Consider the following 26,997-nt stretch of genomic DNA (forward strand, 5'->3'; position numbering starts at 1 on the left):
GCATGGTTTTGATATATTTTTAGATTTAATCTAAAGGCACTTAACACGTTTCACATGAAAATCGCTTATTCGATCCTCTCTTTCAGCCTCGTTCGGCATTCTAAACGTGAAATCTGAGAACAATTCGATAACGTTAAAAAAATCGTGATATTAAATCACTTGGATTCGATAGTCGAAAGGTGACGAAGTGTTCGGCCAACGAGATTTAATGGACAGATGTCATACGTCGGCATCACAAAAATTGCGCGTGCCAAAGTGACGGATCGTTGTATTCGGAGACTCGAAGCCGATGGAATTACAGAGTAGAAAGAGGGCGAAAATGTAGATGGGAAACGAGCAAGAATTTCTACAATCGCGCGAAATTGTCGGAACAATACAGATCCATTAAAGGCCGGCATTTGTTTGCCTGTAAAATTTATGCATTTAACAGGTCAAGCACAAAATATCGTGTCTTGAAGGCACGCAAAAGAATAAGCCACAGCAATCATACCGGTTAAGAAAATAAGCCCCAGTTATTCTATACCTTCCTTCTCTTTCCGCCTCTTTTCTGCTTTCGCAGTTTTTGACGATAAAATTTGCGAGCATAAATTAAAATTTCTATTTCTTTTTTAAATTCTTTTTTAAATCTTACTAATAAACTCCAAAATTAATTAACGTTAAAGTTCGTAATAAAAAAATATTTATTATTCTCTTGTTGCCATGTTGGGAAATTGATTCACTGCTACAATTTATAATTTTTATTAACGATGGCACCTCTAAATTAATGAAAATTTTAGATTAAAAAATAGAATGACTTTTTATAATTTTAAAAAAGACAAAAATTATATACACATATTGATGAAATATATGAGCTACATGTATAAGTTTTGGAAATATGTTTATCTTGATTCAGTAGACTGAATTACTGTCATCTGAATTAACGTGTCTGTGTGTAATTGATTTAATCATTTAACGCTTAAGTAGTAATCAGTATTGTTTAACATAATGCAGTTCGAAATACATGTATGTAAATCATAATTTGAGTTAATTCAGGTATCGCGAACCGACTTCTCGTACTAATCACAGACCGCATTACGTACTGACATTTACAGTCGCGATTAATTGTATAACATTAAAATTTTTGCCTGTTGTGAATATTTTACTTAACACCGAGATTTATCCATCAGCGATGTTATAATCAGCGTGCCCTAACACTATAAGATTTAATAAACTCTCATTTTATTAGAGTTATTCAAGGAATTATTTCAACTTTCTTGTTTATTGATCATTGAATGTATTATCATGTAAACACACACATACATTTCACAAATCTATGTTTAATGTTATATAGCGTTTTCGTTTATGCTATCAATTATAATCCATTTCAATTAAGTTCATATCAAATTTTGCAAAAATAAATTATACGAATAATAAAAATGAAATAGTAAAAATAAGTAAAAATAAAAAAACATTCCATAAATTGATATTATAAAAGAAAAACGCATCTCACACTATAAATAAAAAATCTTCAGTTTTTATACAGAGAAAATAGAGATAAAAGATAAATCAACAAAAGTTAAAAAAAAACATTTCACTTTTAAATTACATAAAACTCACAATCAGTAATAATAAAAATATTTTTGAGAGCTTAATTTTTGATTAAGATATTATTACGTCGTAGATTACTCAATAACGCTTTTTGATGTAAAATGGAAGAGAGAAAAATTTTATATAAAATCGATAATATCTTCATGGAAAAATTATTTTTAAAAGTTTGATAGATAATAAGTTAGTTAGCATAAAAGAATGTTACATTATTCTTTTAGAGCAAGAATAACGAAAATAATATTTTAAGAGTATTTTCCTGACTTTATTCATGCGATTAAACTTTGCTATAACCAGATCGTTGTCTGCATTTATCGAAAGGGACGGATGCGTTAGAAATGTCGAATATGAGGGCTATTTGTAAATGGGAGAGTTACGGTAATTCCATTGCTAAGTTTAAGATCGATGCGGGTGGAAGTTAAGTATTTAAGACACTGTTAAAGTTTCACAGACTTTCCCATGAACTCACTCTTTTGAAGTGGGCAGCTGCAAGGAATTCAGCTATATATAAAACACAACCATACTCTCTTTTTCTCTCCTTCTTTCTCTCACTCTCTCTTTGATTCTCCTTCCTCTCTTTAGTCAAATATATGTTCAGGAAATTCTAAATATTTGATCACGCAGTCCAGCTCGGATTTTACGGATCGCACAATAATCCTCGCGGTGTACGCTCTCAACTAACTCAATTCCTCTCTCTTTCTCTCTTCGTATACTCTAATAACTCGACGAAAATTAAGCTTATTCTTGTTATCTCCTCTCTCAATCCACGCGCTTCGGGCTACTTCCGTGCGCAGGATTAAATTTGTCTAACTCCGACCGAGAGCCGCATATTCTTTCCTAAGCAAAATAATTGGCGTTGGCCTGATAAATTAAAGAAGAGTATAATGGAGTGCACGTCTAGTTACCTCGCGGCAAAAACTGTGAGGTAGATAATATGAAATAAAATCTTACTTTTTTTTCTCGATGTTTTTCTGCGCTATTTATTGTTAATTCAATACCGACGAGAATTATCAGCGTTAATCATCTTAATTTAGCATGCTAATTTAAGATCGTATATATAATATTATTATTAAAATATGTAGATCATTGCAGCTATATCTGATTGTGACAGAATCAAATAATATATAGAAATTTTATTGTTACTGATACTGAAATAGTTTTTTGTGATATTAATGCCGCTAATATGTGAAGCACAATAGAGAAGCGCTAATTGTTATACCATTAAGTACTTTTATTTCTAATTTAACACAGCTTTCAAGTTTAATTCTTTCTCATGAAATCTATATATTTTTGTTAGAAATGTAAACTAAACTTAGAGAAAAAGAAAAAGAGAGAAAGTAAGATTTTGAGAATAAATTCTAGCACGAAGAATTGGATCAATAAACATAATTAAAATATTAATCATTAATATAAATGTATATATTATTCTGTAATATTAGCATATTATGTCGATATGCCAATATTGAAAAACCTTCAATTTTTTCTGTTCTCTCTCTTGCAAATTTAATCACAGCGATTTAGATAAATTATTTTTAATATTTTTTCAACATACAGTTATTAATTTCTTTAATATTCTCATATATATAGAATATAAAAATAAAAAATTGATAAAAAAGTTGTATCGAACATACGATTTTATGCCAAATATAAACTATCTGTATGAGCAGATACTCCCCTCCCTTCTACACTTTAAAACAGGCTTTAGCTTTCGAGACGACTAACGTTCCATAACACAGTCGTCCTCAGACACTTCGCGCAGAACGTTCGGAGCTGAAGATAGTCGGAAGTTAGTGACATCAATCGATTACGATTGAAATTGTTAGTGCACAGTGTCTAAGTTTCTATTGCTTCGCAATACAGATAAGCAACTGCTATGAAATAATTGTTGTACAAAACAGTTATTCATTTTTCGACATTTAAATGTATGTCTATATATTTAATAATATATTTACTAAATATTAATTATATTAAATTTTGTTAAATATAATTGTAAAGTAATAAAGAATCTGATTAATTTTGGAAAGGTTTATTGATTACGCGTGATTACGATTGACACGTGATTAATTTTCAAATTTTTCAGACGTTTTTAATTACGGTGCGAGAATTAAACGAAAACAAAATAATCTACATATTTACGCGCCAAATTATATTTTATGTGCTTGATATATAAAAGAGCCTGCTTATCTGGCACTAACAAATTTAGAATATTTACTGACCTTCTGCAAATATATAATATATATATATATATATATTTAGCACAAAATCTCTCATCTCTTTAAATTTTAAATAATTATTTACACTTGTGACATTAAAACATTGACATAATGATGATTCGCTACGCTGATACCACATATCGTTTATCGTTTTCATTCGCAAAATATTTTATCGGTCAAGTGGATAGGGATAGATGAACATTGCTGGTACAATAGGGAACGACTTTTCAACTGTACAAATCCGCGGCAGTTGTTTCGAGAACGAAAAAAAAAAAGTATTACGACTGTAGCGCACTAACACGACCGGTGAAGAGAAAAAAAAGGATACAAGCTTTTGCACCGACCGAAAACCGTAAAATGCACCGTAAAGCGCGTTACTGCGAACCATTTAGAAAGATCGATCGATCCCATGAACACTTTCAGAATGATCGATGCACCGTCCCAGTATGCCGGTTCCTTTTTTCAAAATAGAAGGCTGGAATTGTTGCCAGAGATAAATCACCGATTTTCTCCAGTAGTGTGTATTGAAAAATACGAGAATCATAAACTGTGATAATTTCGGCAGTAAACAAAGTTATAAAAAAACAATACATTATAATTTAATCACCTTGTTATATAGAGATATTGACTTTGTCAAAAGATACGATCGATTTAATCGATTCGTCATTAATGGACATCACTAGACATTGCTAAAATCGCTAGAGATTGCGAACTGTGTAAACTGATATGCGATTTACATGATTTCTTAATGCGATAAATCAATGATATCCTTTTGGCTGAAAACCCTCTTAATACCGAAATATAATATATCTCTTCTTTGATATATTTATATTACCTCTTTTTAAAATCTGATATTTCACAATAAAAGTGCCTTAATGCGAACTTGCGAATAGTGTCGCGAGAGGAAGAAAGGACGAATAGAAGCAGAAACGAGATTCGTGAAACAAGACAATGAACCTAATATGTCGTACGGTAGTCTACTATTTCCTGGCTATTTATTTAAAGGGTTTGCTGCAATCTTTGAAGCTATACTCCGGCCATCCCCCGGATCTTGTAAAATGTACTGCTGACTTTGACGTAAGTATACTTCCACTTTTACTATATATAATCTCGGATAAAAGGATATTAAAAATTATATTTATTACATTTTTCTTCGGTTTACACAAAACATATTTAAAATAAATATCGTATTTCCCTCTGATCAACAAGTAAATAAATGTGGAAATTATTTTAGAAGAATTTACATAACTATGTTTATCTTTACCTGCCCTGGTATTTATTATAACTTAATTACGTAATTTATATTTACAAAATTTTCTATAACAAATTTACATTGTACTGACATATTTTATATTCCGATCTATATAAAAATAAATATGCTGCAGTATTTATTTTTTGTTCAAATCTTTATATTCTTCATATCTTCTTTTATAACAGCAATCATTTGATTGAGTACTTATTTTTCTTGTTCAAAATATAGTATATTATGGTAACATTTAATCTTTAAATATATTTATCAAATGAAATAAAAATAAATGGATCAAGACTTTGATTAAAATAAGGCAAATTTGTGAAATTAATTCAAGAATAAATATTCCTCTTTATTCATCTCTATCTAAAAGCTTGATCAAACTCCTCAAAATTCTTCTGAATATTAGCAAAATTAGAAATTTCTTAATAAATAGGAATAATTTACGATATTTGACCGAGAAAGGTTTGCGACGATACTTGTTCGATCATGGTCGCTTATATCCGTGATTATCATGCAGGATATCCTCGAGAATTTTCGAGGTCTGGCTTCTCCATAGCTCACCTGTACCGCCTGATGGGGTCTGCGAGTACCCCTTGCGGGCAGCAATGTGCCGCGAACGGATCGCGGTGAGTCAGCAACGATAAATCGAACAATTTATGAAGCGGGACGACCATCCTCGAGGAATAATATCGGGATCGATTGACGACGTTGAGGCGGGCCATCAGAATTTTCGAACGCCCGTCAGCTTTGTTAATTGTCTCAGATAAGAGTCGAGACGTTTTTCTATATATAGCATGAGACGATTAAATCGATTCTCGCTCGTCATAACGTATCGAACCATTTGGAGCACGCGCGGTAGTGCAAAGACAAATAATGTTTCAATCCTGCATTCTAGAAACTGATAAACAAAATCATTCGCGAACAGCCTCGTTGTTCATATATGATATCGTATCTCTACGATAATAATTGATTTTTCATTACCGTTATGAGCAGGTTCGTATATAGAGAGTACTTCAGAACTTCCTTTATTAACTTTTATGCCAAAAACTTTGGATTTAATTTGAAATTAATTATTTCTTCAAGATTTATCACGGTTCGTGATTATTATGCGCAATTAGAAATAAATAAATTATTATTTTTCGAAAAACAAACTGTTGAGAAGAAATAAACATAATTTAAAAGTATCATCAGAAAATTTAATCATTAAATTCGAGAATTTTGTGGCATCCGTAATATAATCAAGCTGATAAATAATATAATTAATCACTATTTTATTAACGAAATATTTTCACAGAATTTGAAAATCACAATTAATTTCCACCAAACGCATTTATCAAAGTGCTCAGCAAAGCCTGTATACGTTAATTATTTCATAATATCTTTCACAATTTCCTTGATAACTTTTATCGGATGGCGCTAATTTAATCGATCACGCAAAAAGCTGTACGACTAATTAGTATCAGATTTTTTACACCTATTTTATGATCTAGATATTATGCCCTATGGCCATTAGCGGTATTACAAGATCACATCACAGCTCGTCACGATAAATTACTGTACCATCACGCAGAAGAGCGTGATTTGTAATACACGATACTTTTACGCGAGCAATTATCGGAATGGTAATCTGATGATTATCCGTCTGACTTAATATAACATTATTAATTATTTCATATTTTATTTTATTAATGTATTCGCAAATTTGAAATAATATTGAAAAAAAACATATAAAAAAACATATATACTTATACACATAGATTTTATGCAATTCTTAGTTTCTCTCTCTCTCTCTCTCTCTCTCTCTCTATATATATATATATATATATATATATATATGTATGTATAGTTTCTAATATTAAATATCTTAGTAATTAAACGTCTCATTAAAATTCTGTTCAAGTAAAATCCATTTTGAAATTATATGAATAATAAAGACTTATTATCTACAATTACATTTATGAAAGTTACATTTTCCGGAAAGGTTATTTAGTTCCTTAATGGCTTCAAAAATAATCAAACTCATGAGAACTTTTTTTCTCGCTTTTATATTTTTAATAATGTAGAAATTTATACACGGAGTTACCTTTTCAATATTAGAGTCGATAAAAATTAGCTTTTTTACGAATCATATGAAATTTGCAATGTTATCTCAGAATTTCTACATTATACATATAATCATCTTGGAAATTATGCGAAGATTTCTATAATACACCCCGTAAGCGTAGACGATATTTGAATTATATTATGTGTAATAACGAATTCCTATGGTAACAAATTTTCCTCAGATGCTCCACAATGTTCCTGCGAACTACAATGTTACTATAATGATCGTCCGAACCCGAATACCGCGGTCTCGAATTTTCTCGGATCCAAATTCGTTCATCCGTTCGTTCGTTCGTTCGTACGTTGCTTTACTCTGTGAAATTGCAAAATTTAGAAAGTAGATATCTCTTGCATTCGTATTTGCTGTTTGAATGAAAATTAATTAAACGCGACATTTATTCAAACGAACGTTTGCAAATGTGTATATATATATATATATATATTACATTTTCACGGATATTTTAATACGGCTGACATAAATTGATCGATCGAATTTCAAGAATTTCATTAAGATTTGACCTCGTCGTTGCTTAGATTACAGCATATAAAATTTCAAGGGAAAGTATATTCGTAAGACGGAATTTTTTCTCCTCTTAGCTCGCCCTTTTTCATCGTATGCAAAACACAAACAATTGTCGTGTTACTGTGCTGCAAACTTTGAAGGCACTCTGTATTTTGTTCGTCGCGTATTACCTTTCGCGATCACATTGTTGATAATTAAAAGTCAACGAGCGGGCCGAGCGTTCTCTCCAGAGTCTACGGAATGTGCAATAAAAATTCATTACGTCGACTATATAGGGCGTACGATATTCACCGCGTGACGCGTTTTCTGCTTAAAATAAAACTCGGTTAGCCAATAATTTTTTAACAATATTGTCGCGCTTGAATTAAGTTATTTTATTCGTCGATTTTTCTGATTGGAATTGTCTATCGAATACTAAATATAATTTCAATTGATTAATGTTTCATAATCTGCATAATTGAAAAAGTTTGTAATAAGCAAATAAAATGTCGGATAAAGCTTTATTCGATGTCTATTAATTCCGCATTAGCATGAATTACAAATATAAATATATAAAATAAAGCTCAGATATTTTATTCAGATATATATATATATATATAAAATATTTATTTTAATAAATACAAATAAAAATAGTAAGGATTATTTATTAAAGAATTATAAATTTATTTATCGAGAAAATTCTATACGTGTATTATTATTATAACCAGGTTATTAAATTTTTATTAAAACAAGGATGAAAAAATATTTGCAGATAACAAATGCTGTTTTTTATATGTAAAAACAAAAGAGATTATTTTACGAAACATATAAGCAAAAGATAAATTCTCTTTTCACTATTACTTTCGAGAAGAAAATTATTATTCCTACTTTTCGTTAATATTAGCATCTGCTGCATTTTTATTTGCATGATCTATTACACACATCTTGTACACATATGTTCGTAATCGTTTCACGTTTCGATCATAAATAAGCACACAACGATTAACAGACCAATGCATTTGTGAAAATTTCTTCTCCATCGCAATCGAGTTCGGGCGCGAATCGAACGCGGGCTCTAAATAACGGATCAAACATCCCAGTTTTGTACGGGACCGACATGTGTGGGAGGGCACAATTTGTCTGCGCCGGCATGCCGGCGGAAAAAAAAATAGTTCTCGATTGAATTTAATGCTCCACGCTGGCTGCGTATGCTCCAATCAGTCGGAGTATCAAAGATCAAGCGAGAGAGCCGATAAACGATCAAGGACGAAGAGAAAGAGAGGATGTAAAAGGATGAAGATGAAAAAATTCGACCAAAAAAAATGAGAATAAATAAATAACGAAAAGAGAAAAAAAAGAATTTTAGAAGGAAAAAGAAAATGCATTACATTTCACGTTAATTCAACCGTCGGTTACGTACGATAGCACTAATCTATCAATTAATCATCGATCAATAATTTGTATGTGTGTATATATATATATATATATATATTTGTTCATTCGGCAATGTATCTTTCGCGAAGCGCTTTTCTCCCGACCAACGTTCAATCTTTTTTCGACTCTACGTTTTTCCGCTGTCCCGTCTAATCGGCTTACTCGTAATACGAATAAACACCCCCTCGTTACTTGAATGTAATTTATTGCTCTAAATGAATAATCCCGCGTTCTTATTCCCGGGCAATTCGCAGTTGTCCATTTAATTTACCGGTATCATCTGTTTCGATCCCAATTTATCGTGAATATCTTCGCATCGTATAATCCTCGAATTCCAAAAGACTTCAAAATTGCAATTATCGCGAATAATGCAGCGTGCAAATGGATTTTCGAGTTACAAAACAAATACATATATAGAAGAGATGGGAATAAGTGCACCAATACTTGATTATGATAGGAATACCTCATTTTCTCCATTATGGCGATAAAGCCGCGCGCTGCTAGTTCTTAGCCAACGGTTTCGTTATAAATAAGCCAGCCTTAACCGTGCCCAATTTATACGCGTCGTCCTTAAGAGCTCGAACCGACGATATATACCATAAATATCCTCCCCATTTACCCCTTGCGTCTCGTCTCATTTTCCAATCTTTCCTGCTACTCGCGTTATACAGCGACGCGATAATACTGCTTTTACATGGTAGCATAAAAGATATCAGAGTTCCCTATTTTCGTTGTAACGACAAGTTATCGAGACACGCATTGTAAAATAAGACAGTATCATTTCAACTACACAATATGTAATTAGCTCCTGTAAGTAGACAAACAAGTAAAAATCAAATCTTGGAAAATAGAACCTTTTTATGCATTTATTACTGAGAAGACGCTCTATAATGAAGAGGAAAATTCTACTAACAAGTAAATATCTTGAAAAATATATGGTTTCCGTGTCTTTGTTATTCTTGGTATTATAATTAGATAAAAAGTTATTTACGATACAAAAAAGACCTAAGAAAGACCTGCGTATTTGTTAGATGTTTCCTTCATTTTAACATTTTAATGTCGTAATGAGATATCAAGATGTATATGCATATTACATAATGGAATAAGTTTGTAAATTTCAGCAATATTTTTTGCAATTGTTATTTTATTTTTCTCTCTTTCTCTCTCTCTCTCTCTCTCTCTCTCTCTCTCTCTCTCTCTCTCTCTCTCTCTCTCTGTCTCTTCTTGTCTCTGCATATAAATAAATTGATATTAGATTTGAAAAAATATAAAGCCCTCACGGTACATTTTACATATGATTTTTCAATAGGAAAGGTCTATACTAAAAATCCGTATAATTCGTAATAATAAAACTTATCCGAGAAATTTTTTCACCTCTAAATTTTTTCAGAATGGAATTTTATCATGCATTTTTCATTATTATTCCGATGATAATATGACAAAAACAAAAACAAATGAAAAACAGCCGCTTTGATTAATCAAAGTTTTAGCCGCTTTTTTAATCGAAATATTTTTCACTTATTTCTCGGATTACACAAGAATGGAGTTTTGTTGCCAGTTCGACTAGAATATATTCGAGATAGCAGTTTCGCCTCTCACTACAAAGCTACAGCGCACATTTCGTGTATTCTTAAATTTCTTCTGAAAACGGAGCCGATTCGGTCGATGTGTATAACGTTTAGATATCAACATACAAATCATGTTAGTCAATTTTACAACGCTCGTACAGAGAAAATGTTCTTATACCACAATTTCGCGCACGAGCTCCGAAATTTCCTTCAATGGAAGTTATATATTTCACATATTTTTCTCTCAGTTCCAATAAAAATATTTTGTCCATTTCTCGTATATATTTTAATTTTACTTATAGTTTTACTTTCTTTTAAAAGAGAAGTTAAAAAGAATGTTATTTCTTGCAGTTAACTGTAAAGATGTGATTTTATACAATAGAAATTGGTACAAAGAATTTTATACAAAATATTACGCTCTATTTTCATTGATATTTACAATTATTTAAAATATTTTAATATTATCAAGGTTAACAATGTATATCATTATTTTATTCAATCTTCAATCTCAATTTTAAAAATAAGTATTAGAGATAAAGATTGTATTCAGAAAATATAATTTAAGAACATCTTGACGCATATAGGAGATGTTAATATTTTTATAATATTATTGAAACTAAGACTAACAAATAACTCATAAACATTAGTAACTATTATAGAGTATTTTTATTACAAAATATAGAAATAGAAAAAATTGGATGTTATATTGTCAAAAATGTCCAACAAAAAACGCGTGATGGATGCAAAAAACTGGACTATATATGCGAAAATTGTGTTTAGATAACTTTATTTATTTGGAATATTTTTATTTCAACAGAGAGCTATATTTAAAAAAATATATTATATTATTTCAACATTACATACAAAATTTCCGAATTGGTTTCGTAAGTTCTAGATCTTCCTTTTAGAATATTTTTATTTCAATAGAGAGCTATATTACAAATATATTATTTATATTATTTCAATATTACAAAATTTCCGAATTGGTTTCGTAAGTTCCAGATCTTCTTTAATGTAACACAAGAAAAGAATATTTTCATAAATATTAAGTGAATTTACTTAGTGTCTCACGATCTGTATTTTTTATAAAAGTAAAGATTAATATTTAAATTAGTATTTATTTCTTGATTTGTGAAATATTATAATATTAAGCAATTATTATATATTGATAGATTGTCGAGATGTTTTCTTAAATTATCTCGTCTCACAAATTTTTGTATTTATTTTAATTTATTTTTGAGAAATTTCATAATAATTATAATTTTTGTAGAATTTATGTGGAATTGTCAACATAGAGCTATTTTAAGAGGATATACTATATATATACCGAACTCGAATTAGAAGTTGTTGCATTAAACAAGCCTCGCTATACTATCTATGAATGCATCGAAAATAGCAATCAACCACATCAAAGACAAAACTTTACACGTACAATCCCAATTGCGCATAGCGGACTTGAATTTCAAGGGGTTGAATTTGTATGACAATTTGTTAAAATATAAAATACATTTACGGTTGTATAAGTACAAATATGATACAGGACAACAGTGTGTATCGAGAATCGAGAAATAGAGAAATTAAAGACTTTTGCCGATATATTAATTTATATCAAATGTTCATAACAGAAATTATGTCACAAGCATGATATTTTTCTTACTTATTTTTAATGATAAATCACATTTCTTTCAAAATATATTGATAGCGTTACGACAATTATCAAACTTGCTCCTATAGCTGCTTAAAATATAAACATATTATAAAATATTAAGTAAAACGAAATAAAATTATCATCATCAATTAATTTATAAATTAAATCACGACTACGTGTATACTTTTTATGACTGTGATGCTAAATTTATCAATAACAATATATTCTCCGAATAATCTCGAAATGAATTAAACTATATGACAAGTAATTTAATTTTTAATTTTAATTGTATACATTAACTAAGAGAGTCATTAAATATTTATTTAATCTCAGTCTATTATAAATAAAGTATATAATAAATAATAAAAAATAAACAACACTTATGTATATTATATATAAATAAATTATATTTTCATTAATCTCTTTGCATCATATTCATAAATCTGAAACTTTTTACGAATTTAAATTAATTACATGCACTTAAGAAGCCATCAGGAATAATAATTTCAAAATAGAATCGTTAACGTCGAATTTATTGGATAGAAGGATATAGTCGATAATTGCGGTGCACGATACGTTTCTGTGTCTAAACAACGGGACGCCATATCCTTCGAAACGTGCCGTTAATCATGCGATCCGCCCTAAAGTTTGCTTAGAGTCTGGCTCCCGATTAAGTAAAGAGGTTACGAGAATATATAGAAGAATTCTGACACGTGATCGTTAAGGTTTCACACAGAGGATGGTTTCGACGTTGAGACTACGATAATTATCTAATCTAGAAGAACATGCGCGAACCCTGATACGATCTCGCGAACATCTATTTTTAATATGAAACTAATACTAGCTAGCTATATATAAATCATACTCGACATGTGCTCGTCTCGTATTTTATATATATATATATATATATATATATATATATATATGTGTGTGTGTATGTATAAATATAAATATTTTATAATAAATGTTTCTTGCGCGCGCGATGCGACATTATAGCAGCTGTATTTAATATAACTGATGAAACGAATATACCGGTAAAGAAGAAGAAGTACAATTCGATAAACGACGCGACGGAACCGGTAGTGATTGGAAAATTCACTGATAGAAATTCCGGTGGAATATGCGCGCTCGATCGATGTAACGACAAGATAAACATTTTGGAAACGGTTGGAAAATTGACGTGGCGCAGTCCTGCGTATTTTTACAATAAACGAGATGTCTGCTGTTAACCCGGATTGCTTAATATAACCAAAACCAGTTTGAAAACACGAAGATATAATATAGTTATAAAACAATATTATTTTACGGCTGTCCTCCAACGGATTATTTTTTTCTTCGTTTCGGCTCTATACGTATTCATTATTCTTAATTATTTTATTTTTTGACCGAAAAATAATAATTTAAAATGATTAAAAATGATGAACTCACCAAAAATATATACGGAGAATTCTTTAGAAAATTGTATAAGTTGCACAGTACATGTGGTACATTCGATAATGAATCGTTAATAATTTAATTAATTAAAATACATTTTTCTCTCTATTCTAGCTATACTATGTATAACTCAATATGAAACCAGTATTTTCTTTTGGTATACAACATTGGTAATGAATAAAAGCGACTTTAAAAATCATGCTGAAAAGCATACGTTACTCTTTCATTTATTACTAAAATTCTTATTAATATTAAAAAACCCCGGATTATATATATTTTTTTCATGCGCTGCATTTTATATATTTATCGTTTTTTCAAACAAAAAAGCGCTTTTAAAGCTTATTATTAATCGATGCGTTAATGAACGTCTCTCCTCTGACAAAATCCGAAATAAATCATTCATTAATCGCGAGCTCGCGCTGGCTCGCCAGAAGCTGCCGTTTCGATATGGTAATTAAGAGTTATCCCCGGGCGCGATTTAATTCGACGAAACTCGGTTGATCGATTCACATCAAGCAGAGACCGGAATTTATCGCCACTTAAACTACCCTCTTTTTTTTTAATTTTTAACAGTTACGCACCGCGCTTGTTAGAGTGTTGGAAATTCTCAATAATGGTGCCGCGTACGATCGAATCGACCGCCGTGACTGAACCGTTAAAAAATTTTCAGCATCGAGAGAGAAGCCTTTCGTCTCCTTTTTTCGCTCTCTCCCTCTTTCTCTCATTCTATTGTCTATCTCCCTTTTTTAATAGTCCGATTAATTTGATCGAAAAGTGAATCGCTCGCACGACGATATTACAAAACTTGCTTCATAAAATCCTCTCGTTTTGCGTAAAGAAAGATCTCGTGCTAGAAGGGTATCTCTTCCTTCCATGCGAGCCAAGGGCTGCTGTATGGCGTTAACAGGGTGCGCGCGATAACACTTATAATTTTATCACTTAATTTTCGTGCCGCGGAGAAATAGCCTATCACACGCGCGAGTTCACGTATAAGCCCGTAATGCGAAATCACGACCGTAATATGACGCGGCACCGCCGTGCCGTCGAAATTGTCGAGACGTAAACACCGTCGTCGTCGACACGTAAATCAATAAAGCGTAAACGTCCGCCGAAGAATCGTAAAAACGTTCGCCGCGCCGACGACTTTCGATCTTTCCCAAATCGATAATCGAAGGGCTGTTGAGAAGAAACGAAGGATTGTCATCGGGGATATAAGGAACGCGTTTTCGCGATTTTCGCGCGCGCGATCTTTACGGAAAATACGAGGATTCGTCCTCCTTAGAAATGGAAATGGACTACCGATGTTGAATAACACGGAGACAGCAGAGAGACTGACTATCGTCGCGAAGTAAAACAAGGTTGTGCGCGCGAGCGTTATTGAAATCTCGAACCAGAGCGAGTGTGTGAGAGATTCTGCCCGGTTGCCTTCTACGTCCATTATCGCTTCTCTTTCATCGTTCATCACGGGAAAAAGTATTTTCCTCGAAATCACATTTGCGAAAGTTCATATTTGTGTAACAGCTACGTTGTTGCCGATGATCAGAATTATTAAAATGACAGGATGAAAAATATAGGAAGAGAGAGAACATTCTCTTTGATTTTCAATCTTTTTTTAATTTTTTTTTTTTATTTTTGACAAAAGTAGCGCGGCTTTTGAGTCGATCCGTCTTTAGAAGACTTTTTTATGCGCAATCTCTCTTCTCTGTATATATTATGTATGTTATGTACTTACTGCGGATTGTGTTTTTGTTCAACTTTAATCGTTTTTCTCAAAAGATAAAGCTGCTCGAAATATAAGGATTACAAAGACAATGCAAGATATTAAATCCGCGGAGGAAAAGAATTGCTTGTCGATACGGAGACCAATTTCTTCGATGATAAGCGCATTTATCTTGATCCCTGGTCGCGGGCGTCTTTTATCGCGACACAAATCTTACGGTTAATATCGGTTCCTCGTCGAATCTTACGAGAGTTATGAGTTTTCCTCGCTCATCCCGATCAACGTATAAGAAAGGACGACGCTGGTACTTTTACCTAAGTATTAACTCGGACGTATGAAGAATGGCAGCCCGCGGCGAGAAGAAATGGTCATGTGTATACTCTCGCGATTTCATATAAATTTCAGAAAATTTTTGACGAAAAATATGAGTGAGAATGCGAATATCTACGCTCGACAGGAATTGCTCGGAATGCGAAACAACAGCACCGATATAAATCAAATTTCTTCCGGTAGCATTGCGACTTTTGAGCGATGTTCGTACGGCATGAAATAAGCTGCTCCTAATTCGTTTGTGTAGAAAGATTCAAGAGCATAGCAATCTTTACCAGAATGTAGAATAATTTTTTATTAGAAGCTACAAAGAATATCTTCTCCTTCGAAACCTTATTTTTTATTTTGCGTAAAACAAACGTTATATATAAAAACAAATCGTATTTAGAATCGGTAAATATTATAAAAGAACAATAATTTATACAATTCCACTTGGTTAAGTTTAATGAAAGATGAATTCTTTTTTCTAATAAAATATATCTTTGTGTATTCATTAAATTTGTTTCTTTATTTTATCACAAGCCAAGAATTTTCTTTCCTAAGTTAAAGAAAAATATCGGAGAAAAATATCAGGTTATAGTTCACACCGAAGCAGATTGAAAATAATGTAAACCATCAATGAAACGAAATCCTTGTCTTACATCATGATGGAAAATGAAGATATCGAGAGATTTCGTTAGAGATCAGATAATCAAATTGACGCAACGCCGATGAGTTCGCCAAAATCCACGGTAATAATGATAATCGAAATTTGAGTACAGGGCCCGAGTTCTCACGTCGGCCAATTTACACGAGGACGAAAAGGGGAGAAAAAAGCCCAGCACGACATCGGCGTATCGTTACGACATGGTAGATCGGTATCTCAGGATGAAGGCGTGAAGATTGGTTGATCCTGAGAGCGGTGAAACAAATGGGCGGAAGAAAAGCAAAGAGACGAGAGTAAGAACAGCGAAATCACAGCGTTACCGTCGAAGAAGAAAGAGAGAGAGGTGTGTCGGATCTTCGTGAATTCTAATCATCGAGGGTGGTATTTTCAGCACGATACCACGGGACGGATTTATTTACGCGTCGAGTTTACGGAATAAATTCAACACACGCCATTAAACACAGATTCTAATTATAATTAGTTCAAAGCCGCGCGATTTTAATCCGACAAAGATCCGATTATAATAACTATAATGTATTCGTAGAGGAATTTATAATGTCCAAAAAATTATATAACAAAGTTATGATTCAGCGCTATATGTCTCCACTTTTATGATTAATTACTTATTCAGTGTAATACACATTTTAATATTTTATTGGTTTTTAATATTACTTTGTTTTCGTTATTGTAAATAAATAATTACATTTTACTAAATTATGTGATACATATTATCTAACGATGATTGAGAATTAAGAACTGGTTTAAGATATTATACATTTTTATCAATTGTATACATTTAATGTATACAATTGATAAAAACAGTTTTGTTAAATCATGAATTTTTTAAATATAAAACAACTTTTTAACGAAGCGGATTGTATAAACTTTGTTTCGTTTACAAATGTTGACTGTTTAAATATAGCCCTAAACTTTTTGGACGCCTTCTTTAATTAAGATTAATAATAATTATAAAGAAACGAATAAAAACGTAAATTTGTGATAGTAAACGTCATGACGTGAAAGAGTAGAGCTGTTTCTCATTCTTTTGACGGTCGCGACGACATTTTAATTTCATGGAACGTTAAATGTATTCTTGAAGACGAAAAGAGAGAGAAAGTAAAAATGAAGAAAGTCTACAATGAGGAAAGAAAAAAAGAGAGCAGAACACCGGGTCTCGGAAGTACACGTGTGTGGTATATGTGTGTATGTTCTCTGATTATAATATAAAATCCACGGTTAATTCGAAAAATTCGCAGCTTAAATTTTATATAAGAGACTTAACCAGCTTTTGCGTAGCGCAAAAAATTTTTTTTACATTTTCACGTAAAGCGAATCTAGCTTTGACTACGAATTTTTTTTATCATAATACATAACGAATATTTAATAACATTAACTCACGATAAGAAGATTGTTGTCGGCAAATTAATTTTATAAAATTATTTGATAAGGGATGGAATAACATGTTCATGCCTTTTAACTAAAATCAAGTGAAATCAAATACAAATCGAAGTACTCGACGTCACTTCGCGATATCCCAATCAAACTTGGAGCTTCCTTTGAATTATTCATATTATAATCTAACTGAAATATTGGAAATACGTCATTGTGAAGTTGCCTGACTGGACAATGTACAGACTACCATAAGTCTTGAAGAGATACGTTTCCACGTTTCAAATATTCTGTATTCAGTTATTTAAATAAAATCGAGCAATTAAAAGTATAGCTAAAAATGTGTATATATGTGTTACAAAATTTATATAATTAACTACTAATTGAGCAGACAATTTTTTGTAAAAATTTAAGCTAGAAAGAAGAATAAATCATTTAATCATCTCGTTATAGAATAGCAGATGAATATCGAATGTTTAATATTTAATAGTAAGAGCCTCTCGAAGAATCTCGAGAAAGTTTCATGAAACCCTTAGCGAAATATCGCATAAAATTTTTCACGAGCAACCCTTATTAATAAAAAATCGCGAATTTAAGAAAAAACGATTCGCATCTCGCACACAGTTGCGGTCAAATTAATTCCGCGTTCACACGTGCCACACGTAAATTTGTCCAAACGTGGTTAAACGCACACGTATTGTCGATATAATGCCCTTCTATAAAACGTAAACGTATCGAAAAAGGCATAAAATCCCGTGAGAAAAAGGGGGAGAAAAAAAAGAGCCGAACACTCCGGCGGCCGCTCGCGCGTAAATCGAGTTACCGCGCGCTTTATTTCGTTTTGCAACTCGCGGCAAGTTGGAATTATCGTTATTTGCAGCTCGCGGTCATGAATTTAGAAGCAGCCTGTATATGCACGCGCACGACGATAATTCGCAATTGCAAATAACGTTGACCCCACGTCTTACGTATCCTACCGCAAAGGTTATAACCTTACGCAACCGACGCGACGTGTCCATTTTCTTTTTCGCATAAAAAAGAAAATTATATTACGCTTGAATAAAATTTTATATTAAGAGTTTAGTAGTATTTTATATATTTTTTTTATATTTCTATAAGGATAAAAAATTGTTTACTTGTATTTATTCTGTATTGACAATTTTAGAAACCTTTATTTAAGATCAGCAATATAATTAAATATGGCAGAGTATTTTTTTCCAAATATAAATTTTTGATTTAAATACTGGCAGAATTTACTAGCATGCAAAATTTAAAATAAAATTGGTTATTTGCAGTTAATGCATCTCTCTAAAAGCAGAGTCGATTTAATCAATACGTCCACTCGCTTTGCGTATGCGTAACGGCGCGACAGCCAAGACAGGTGCGCCGATTTTTCAGTTTGCTTTACTGTTTAGCATCGCACAAATAACAGGCGGACTCCGCACTTACTCTTCATACGTTGTGGGATTTATATTGCACCACAAGCCCAACCCTTTCACGACTCTTCGCCGCTTCATAACATTCTCTTTCAGAAAATTTTACAACTGCCTGCTCTTTTATACATACATATATGTACGATTCACACATTGCGTATCCTCGTAGCATGTAGCGCGTGAAATTAAAAAAGATCCTTTCTTCTCATGCCTCACGCAATATGTGTATTTGGTACGTTAATCAAAACGCGTCATAATCTATTTTTAATCATACAGAGATAATAAAGATCTCCTTTAAGGCAAAATTGTTCTCCAGAATGAAAGAAAAGACATTGTTTTTTGCGAACTTTAAAATAAAGTTTTGCTAACGAAAACGCGTTAATAATCTTCGAGCTATAAACTGAATAATCTGAAGGATTTTTCGTCAATTAATTTTAGAAACAAAAATAACGGAATATTATTCAATTTAAAATAGATTTTATCTTTAAAAAATTGAATTGGAGAGAGAGAGAGAGAGAGAGAGAGAGAGAGAGAGAGAGGATTATAGTATCAAATATTAGACTTCCAAAAGTTAAACAAATATGTATAACGATGTTTTTAATATTCTTTTTCCATCAATTCCAAATTAAAAAATTGATTTAAAACTAACTTAAAATTTCGTCATGGATAATGCTGCGTTTATCTTCTATGAATTCTGGGAAGTTGTGTATATAATATCTTTTGTTACAAATATGATAAGCAGCTTATTCAAAGAATGAATCAGCATATTGTACGACTAATACTCTCGTACTTGAGTTCTAACCCGCACCAGATATCGTGAAATACTCACTGCACAAATGCAGCGATATTTTATCTCTCTATATCATCCCGAATATTTTGGGCTTGTCTGTGATCGAGGTCGAGTACTCTTTTCTTCAAGTGCTTCGCTCTCGAAGATACGTTTATTCGATACCAGTTCCGAGAAATTTCAGGAAAATGCCGACGTTTAGGCGCAAATCAACGAACACTGACAGAGGAAGTATCCAAAAAAAAAGATCTGACTGAGATTACCAACACATGATATTTGTCATATGTGGCATATTTTTCTACGAGAAGCTAGAAATTAAATAAATTAAATAAATTCTATTTCTTAAATGTTGTTAAAATTAATCGAAAAATAAAAGTAATAGTAGGCATTAATGTATATCTTGTGGAAACAAATTAATCATATATCAGTATAATAAATCGATTGAATCGATATGCGAAGCCTTCCCTGAAATTTCAATACGAGTATCTAATTTGATAAATGCGCACATTTATGTATCTGTTCATTATGTAGTGCAACATACACATTGCACTAATTAATATATGAAATCTCCTGTAGAGTTATCGAAGAATACCGAATTCTAATACTAAATATATAAAATGCAGAATTAACATGTAAAAAATGAATCTAATTTGATTAAAATCAAAATATGTTATTAATTGCATTTAATATTTGTTGTTGGCAATATATAATATATTTCATATATCATTATTAAAATGTTTATTTATATATGCTGACATACTGTTTAACGGAATTACAAATTTTTGAATCAACGTGAGTTATAATATTCACAATGTGTTAATATCTGACATTTCATAGTAAACAATTATGTATGTATTGTATGTGAATCTAGTACCCCTCATTATGAATGAAAGAGAATGTAATTAAATAAATATATAAGATAATTAATGCGTATATAATACTAATATAATATTAAAATAAATATAAAATAAATATAAATTATGTTTTTCGATGATATTGTATTTTTATATAGCATAATATAATCAGTTTTAAATAAAATTTAACACGAAATTTTTAAATTAAATACTACTCTAATTGACAATAATTAATTTTTTTTTTGTTATTATAGTATAAATATTTGAAAAGTATGGGCGATAAATTATTTCAAATGCGATTAAGTTAAATAATTTTCTCCGTGTACCCAGTATCCATGTTGTATAATAATTTCATTACATATTTCGTATAGCTCTTTCTCTCTCTTTCTTTCTAATAAAAAAAAATCAACTAGAAGCAATGTTGTGACATGAAATATCAATTATGATATCAGCAAACTTAAATTGTTTTTAGATTCCTTGGCTTTTTTATGTTTGTCATTAATACGCTTACTACATCTCGATCTCGTTTGAGCAGAAGATATTCAACATCAATTTTTAATAAGAATTTATAATTTGTCGGTCTTCATTCATTAATGCTACGTGTTTTTATAGTTTCCAGCAGACGATGAGCTTGGCTCTGGTGATTACGATCTCAACTTGTTCGATGGTTCTGGCAACGCTGATTTGAATAAGGTAGACATGAGCCCGCCACAAATTGCGTTCGGGCTTTGCTAAATTGTGACGCTACATTGACACTATATGCACTAACTAATTATCCGTTGCATCACACCGCTAGACCACTAACTTATAAGCGTTGATATGAAGCTTGGGTAATTTACTAACGGAGTTGAAAATCCGCATGGGGAGCACCACCATAAAAATAACCACTATATAAATAAATAGTTTGACTGGGAAGCGATATTTAAAATCTAAACGTGCCTATTAAATTTTTTAATATACGTTATAAAAGAAAAATATAATATTATCTTCTTAATTTTTTACTTAAATAATGCCTTAAGAAAACTGATAAAAGTTATTTAGCTATACGCACTAAAAAACTATGATTATCATTGTACAATTACATGGACAGAGCAAAATAATTTAAAAATTATTTATATCGATGAACATACAAGATGTTTCATTTTAAATTGCGGGAAAAAAGAGTATTTCCTACATTAAAGACAGAAAACGAGATATTTTAAAGACAAATACAAATCTTCTTAAAGCATATTATAATTTAATTCTAAAACTTATAATTTTGATTTTTATTCTATAAAATTATAATATAACTGTATCATATATCGAGATTCGTAAATATCTATCATTAAATTCAATTATAATTGCATTTAATGATAACTATTTACAAATCTCGATATATAATATAGTTATATTAACTGAATATACTCAATAATTAATTATCTCTCAAACGTATAATATAAAATCATTTATAATTATTATCTATTTCAATATATAGATTATTGATTTTGCAGATTTATCGGCATTATAGTTTATTTTCTTCAAATAACTAATCCTTATAATGGATCAAAGTTTTAACGAGAACTTTCTTAAAAGCTGTCGACCATTAGGAGAAAGTACAGAGGGGAAAGGAGAAAGAGAAACGAGAAATTAGGTTACGCGGATAATCTCGTAAATACTAGGAGGATAATCTCTCTAAAATTCTGTTAGAATTTCGCATTGGCAACTTTGCTTACCCGAAATGTCCTGTCGCCGCTCTATCTTTGCCATCTATCCGCAGTCATTACGAAGTTGGGCGTAATCCGAATGAAATTTCATCATGCTTTAGAAACAGTGAGCATATAAATTATGTCAAGCCGTTGAGTTTACCCTCAAAAGAAACGCACATTAATATATATATATATATATATATATATATATATATATATATATCCCAAATATCAGAGTAATATATTTGAAGCATTATAATATAAATAAATAGTTCGATTCATAATTAGAACCGCACATGCGCATTGCATATATTTTTTTCTGTTTTTAATTAAACGGGAGATTAATTTTCGAAGAATGTTTTCGAAAAATCTGTTTTCCATTAAAATTGATTTGTGACTGATTAATTGAACCGATCGCTTTTAAAAACCAATTATTTCTTTTAGATAGTCTATCAATGGCAATTCTAAATCATGCAAAATTGGTTCATGACGTGAATGTAAATGACACATATGCGTGTAAGAAGAAGAATATCTGGTACACTCCTGGGACCAAATCACATGCACAGGTCAACAAGCTAACTTCCGGCAAGCCGCAGCGATGCGTCTAATGCGTCGCATAGAGACGGACTTTGCCTTTTCCCACTAAATTTCGTAATGAATTGACGATCCGTTACGTGTGCGCCATGTGTATCCTGCCTTTCCGGAAGTTAAGGCGAGAGTTTGTGTCCTAACGATCAACGATCTGGTACCGAGCCAATAGTATTTTGATGAACCTATATATCTTCGCCTTCAAATTAGTTCCTGACCCTTTTACCGTTTACTAAAAGTCAATTCCGATTCGCGGATATACTGAAACGTCTTTCCGGCGATTGGAAATACGTTATCAGTATTTTTTTCATTTTGTTCTAGACGCCGCAAAAATTTTTAATACGCTTTCATCGATTTCTCTCTTCTTTCAAACGTCGCAATATTGAATCTATTATTGTCGGCATATAATAAAGTAGTTACATCGATTTAGAATAGGAATCTGTTAATAACGTGCAGTGAATTAGTTTTATTGATTCAGAAACGTATTAGATGGTTAATTTAATCTTCATTTCCGTTCTAATTTTGTCTTATAGAATATCGATTTTTTCTTTATCTCAATTAGTATTTAAAGATTAAAAGTAACTAAAATATATATTCTATTTAGTATTTTAGTGTAAATTTTATTCTATTTCAATATGAATAATAGTTCTCTTGATATGCTCATAATTATTTTGGAATTATTATTCCAAATAATAATAGTTTTAATTATTGCATTTTTAAATAAATTATGCATTTAAATTTTATATACACATAATGTATACATATATATAAAATTTGTGTACTTATTATTCCCACGAATCAGCTATTTTTTAGGCCACTGGCTACCTTTATTGGCCAACATCATTCTGCTTACATCTAATCAAAGATGTAACTTTGATTCCTCGGAAATATCAATAAATAACTGTTCCCATTTCCGATTAATTATCATCACCGGTACATGAGCGTAATTTTACGCTCGGATACGATTTCTAATAATATATAGGTATATATTTCTTATAATAAAATTTGTAATAGGTTTATAATAAAATAAAATTCATTAAAACATTCATATTATATACATTATTTAATTGATCGATAATTTGGATTTACATCATCAAAGTAAGATATTTTCATATATCACATTATACATAGATGGATAGACTACAAAAAAATTAGGATAATTAACGTTTGTTAAAAGAATAAGTTATTTTTGTATATATATATAACGCAGTTGTTACTATGCATTGATTAAAATAAAAAGCGCGGTTCTTTAAATAAAATAAGTAAAATCTGAATTGAAATTCTTTTTGATATCTTTTTTTAATTTATTTAATTTATTTAATTTATACGTGTAAGTAATATCCTTTAATGTATATTAAAGGCATCTATTAAAAATCCAATCTAAATAAGTTTAATCTAATTTATTCTAGTCTATCCATTTTGAGGCAACAAATCTGTTTACAACCAACAATTTATAGTACAATCTACAACTACGATCTCTAAATCAAGTTACCTCAAAATTAAATAAAAATTTATTTAACTCATTAACACCGATGCACAACAACGGAGTAATTGATGTTGAAGCTACGTTGTCTGTAACATACAAATATAAAATTTTAATTATAGCAGCATTTCAAATTAATTATTATTTAAAAAAATTATTATTGGATGGGCCAAACTTTACATTTGGTGCATAAACAATAATAAACTATATATAAAATATATAATAAAACAATGTTATAAATTAAAAAAAATTTTTAAAGTAGAAACTTTTATAGGGGATTTATATAAATATTTATATAATATCTTTTAAAAATTTATCCTAATATCTCTAAGTTTCCCTTATTTAAATTGTTCAAATAAATGTGACTTAATTAAATATGATTTATAATAATTAATATATAAACAACGATATATATATTCACCTTAGAGTTGCTCCGCTGATGCCCGATGACTCTTCCAGGCCTCCTCCTCCTCTCAAGTTGTCAGAGTCGTCAAAGTTGATAACACGCGCGATACTTTTAACAGCACTCCTGCACTCGTACGTGCGATACTTTTAATTAACGGCATTCCCGCACTTGTACGCACGATACTTTTAACGGCACTCCCAAATTCTACGTTCCCTGTAACATACAAATATAAAAAATCTAAATTATGAGTGTTCAAATAAATTACTGTTTTAAAAAATTATTATTGGATGCAGCAAACTATATAGCCTATGCTACTCAGGAGGTACTCTAAAATTATCCACCAATCAAAGATTTTTTTCAAATCGGTTAAATAGTTTCTGAGATTACCCCGAACAATAAACAAATCTCTTTATATATTAGTATAGATTTAAAAAATAATTATTTTCAATTATTTATGCATTTTATAAATACACTCTCACTGTCTATTAATACTTCATCATATGAATCAAATGTATAGATTAGCGAAAGAGATAGAAATATATGAATTGTGTTACCACTTAATAATCAAAAATCTATTTTGATAAGTAACAACGAATAACAAGTCGACTCCACGAATTAATTCTGATTCAATTTTTATTCCGATTGCAAAGCTATATGGATCAAATAATAAACGCATATATTCTTATGATAGCAATCCTGCATTATCACGAATCCTTGGTGAGAGATCCTGCTTTTCGTTCTCTCGCCCGGAAATTCGGACAAAGTTGTGGCGCAAGCTTTTCTTCGCGCGCGAGAAAAAAACGAGAGAAAGAAAGAGAGAACGGAATTTATTTCACCCGTAAAATCCCGCACTTCGCGAAAAGCTTCGGGAATGTGCGGTACGGTATGGTGGCGAAATGCAAAGACGCGGTCGTGCATAGGAGGGTTGATCAGGTGTGTACCGGGTGAACGATTTCGATGGGGACGTGTCTCGTTACCGGTCTACGTGTTACTGCGATCGCACAGCAGGTGTTACGCGTTACCATGTGTATGTGCGTATATGGAGATGCGCGTAATTCCACCATCCTGAACGTACTATATAAAAAAAAAAAAACACGAATTAAACATGACGAGCGTTTGCAGCAGAGCCAGCTGAAACTTCATTCGCCGAAACTGAAACCTCGCTCGTATTCCCAGTGTGCACGTTTCCCTCGAATGTATGTAACTTCGTGTATGTGTACGTGTGTATGTATAAGTCAAAATACATAATTATTCAAGCTACGCTGATCGTGCACTATAAATTTCGCGTGGAAGTAGAAAATTGAAATAAAATAAGAATTATTAATTATTATTGTGTGCGGCTGTATAAATAATTGGATATTTGATGGAGTCGAAAAATAGATCAAACGTAAATATAACAACGAACAATTATTATAACATTTCGGAGTGTTTTCTTTATGCAATGCTCCTGCTAAAATAAGGTAATAATGAGATATACTATTTTATATAACCAGCTATTATAATATATTATATAATGTAATTCTTGTTTGTGCATTATTATTATTATTTTATTTTCTAAATTTTCATTGTACAAATTGTAATCGTAAATAACTATATTATGCTCTTAATAATAAATGACATTAATTTAAATGCGACATTATAAATCCACCGCAACCGAATGCAATAAATGCAAGCTATGGATAGTTACATATTGATTCTGAGAGAGAGAGAGAGAGAGAGAGAGAGAGAGAGAGAGAAAGAGTATTCCTTTTGTTTTATTCGATACGCGTTATTGCAATTGCGCAACAGATGCGACAAATGTATTTTTTTCGTACGCACGCATGTCGGTGACGTTCAAATACGTAGTGTAAGCCAAAGCAAACGTTTAAAAAAAATTTTTACAAAAACCGTGTTTCAAAAAAAATCAAAATCTTTATTGTGACGAGAAATACAATCTGC

At 31.1% G+C, this 26,997-nt stretch overlaps 1 protein-coding gene across 8 annotated transcripts in view; it reads left to right on the plus strand.

Moving 5' to 3' along the window:
• The window catches only part of Mp (collagen XV/XVIII-type protein multiplexin), a 232,390-nt gene that overhangs the window by 185,779 nt on the left and 19,614 nt on the right, over nucleotides 1-26,997 (plus strand). For 5 of the 8 annotated variants that reach the window (XM_029317419.2, XM_029317413.2, XM_029317415.2 and 2 more), the window contains exons 5-6: nucleotides 4,803-4,874; nucleotides 21,510-21,590. The exons of 2 other annotated variants lie outside the window; for them this stretch is intronic. In XM_029317419.2, coding sequence (XP_029173252.1) covers nucleotides 4,803-4,874; nucleotides 21,510-21,590 — 153 coding nt within the window. The remainder of the gene's footprint in view (nucleotides 1-4,802; nucleotides 4,875-21,509; nucleotides 21,591-26,997) is intronic. One more of the 8 variants, XM_029317420.2, reaches the window with a different exon arrangement.

This window comes from Nylanderia fulva, unplaced genomic scaffold (genome assembly GCF_048542155.1).
Source record: "Nylanderia fulva isolate GAGA-0341 unplaced genomic scaffold, ASM4854215v1 Scaffold1, whole genome shotgun sequence".
Classification (NCBI taxonomy): domain Eukaryota; kingdom Metazoa; phylum Arthropoda; class Insecta; order Hymenoptera; family Formicidae; genus Nylanderia; species Nylanderia fulva.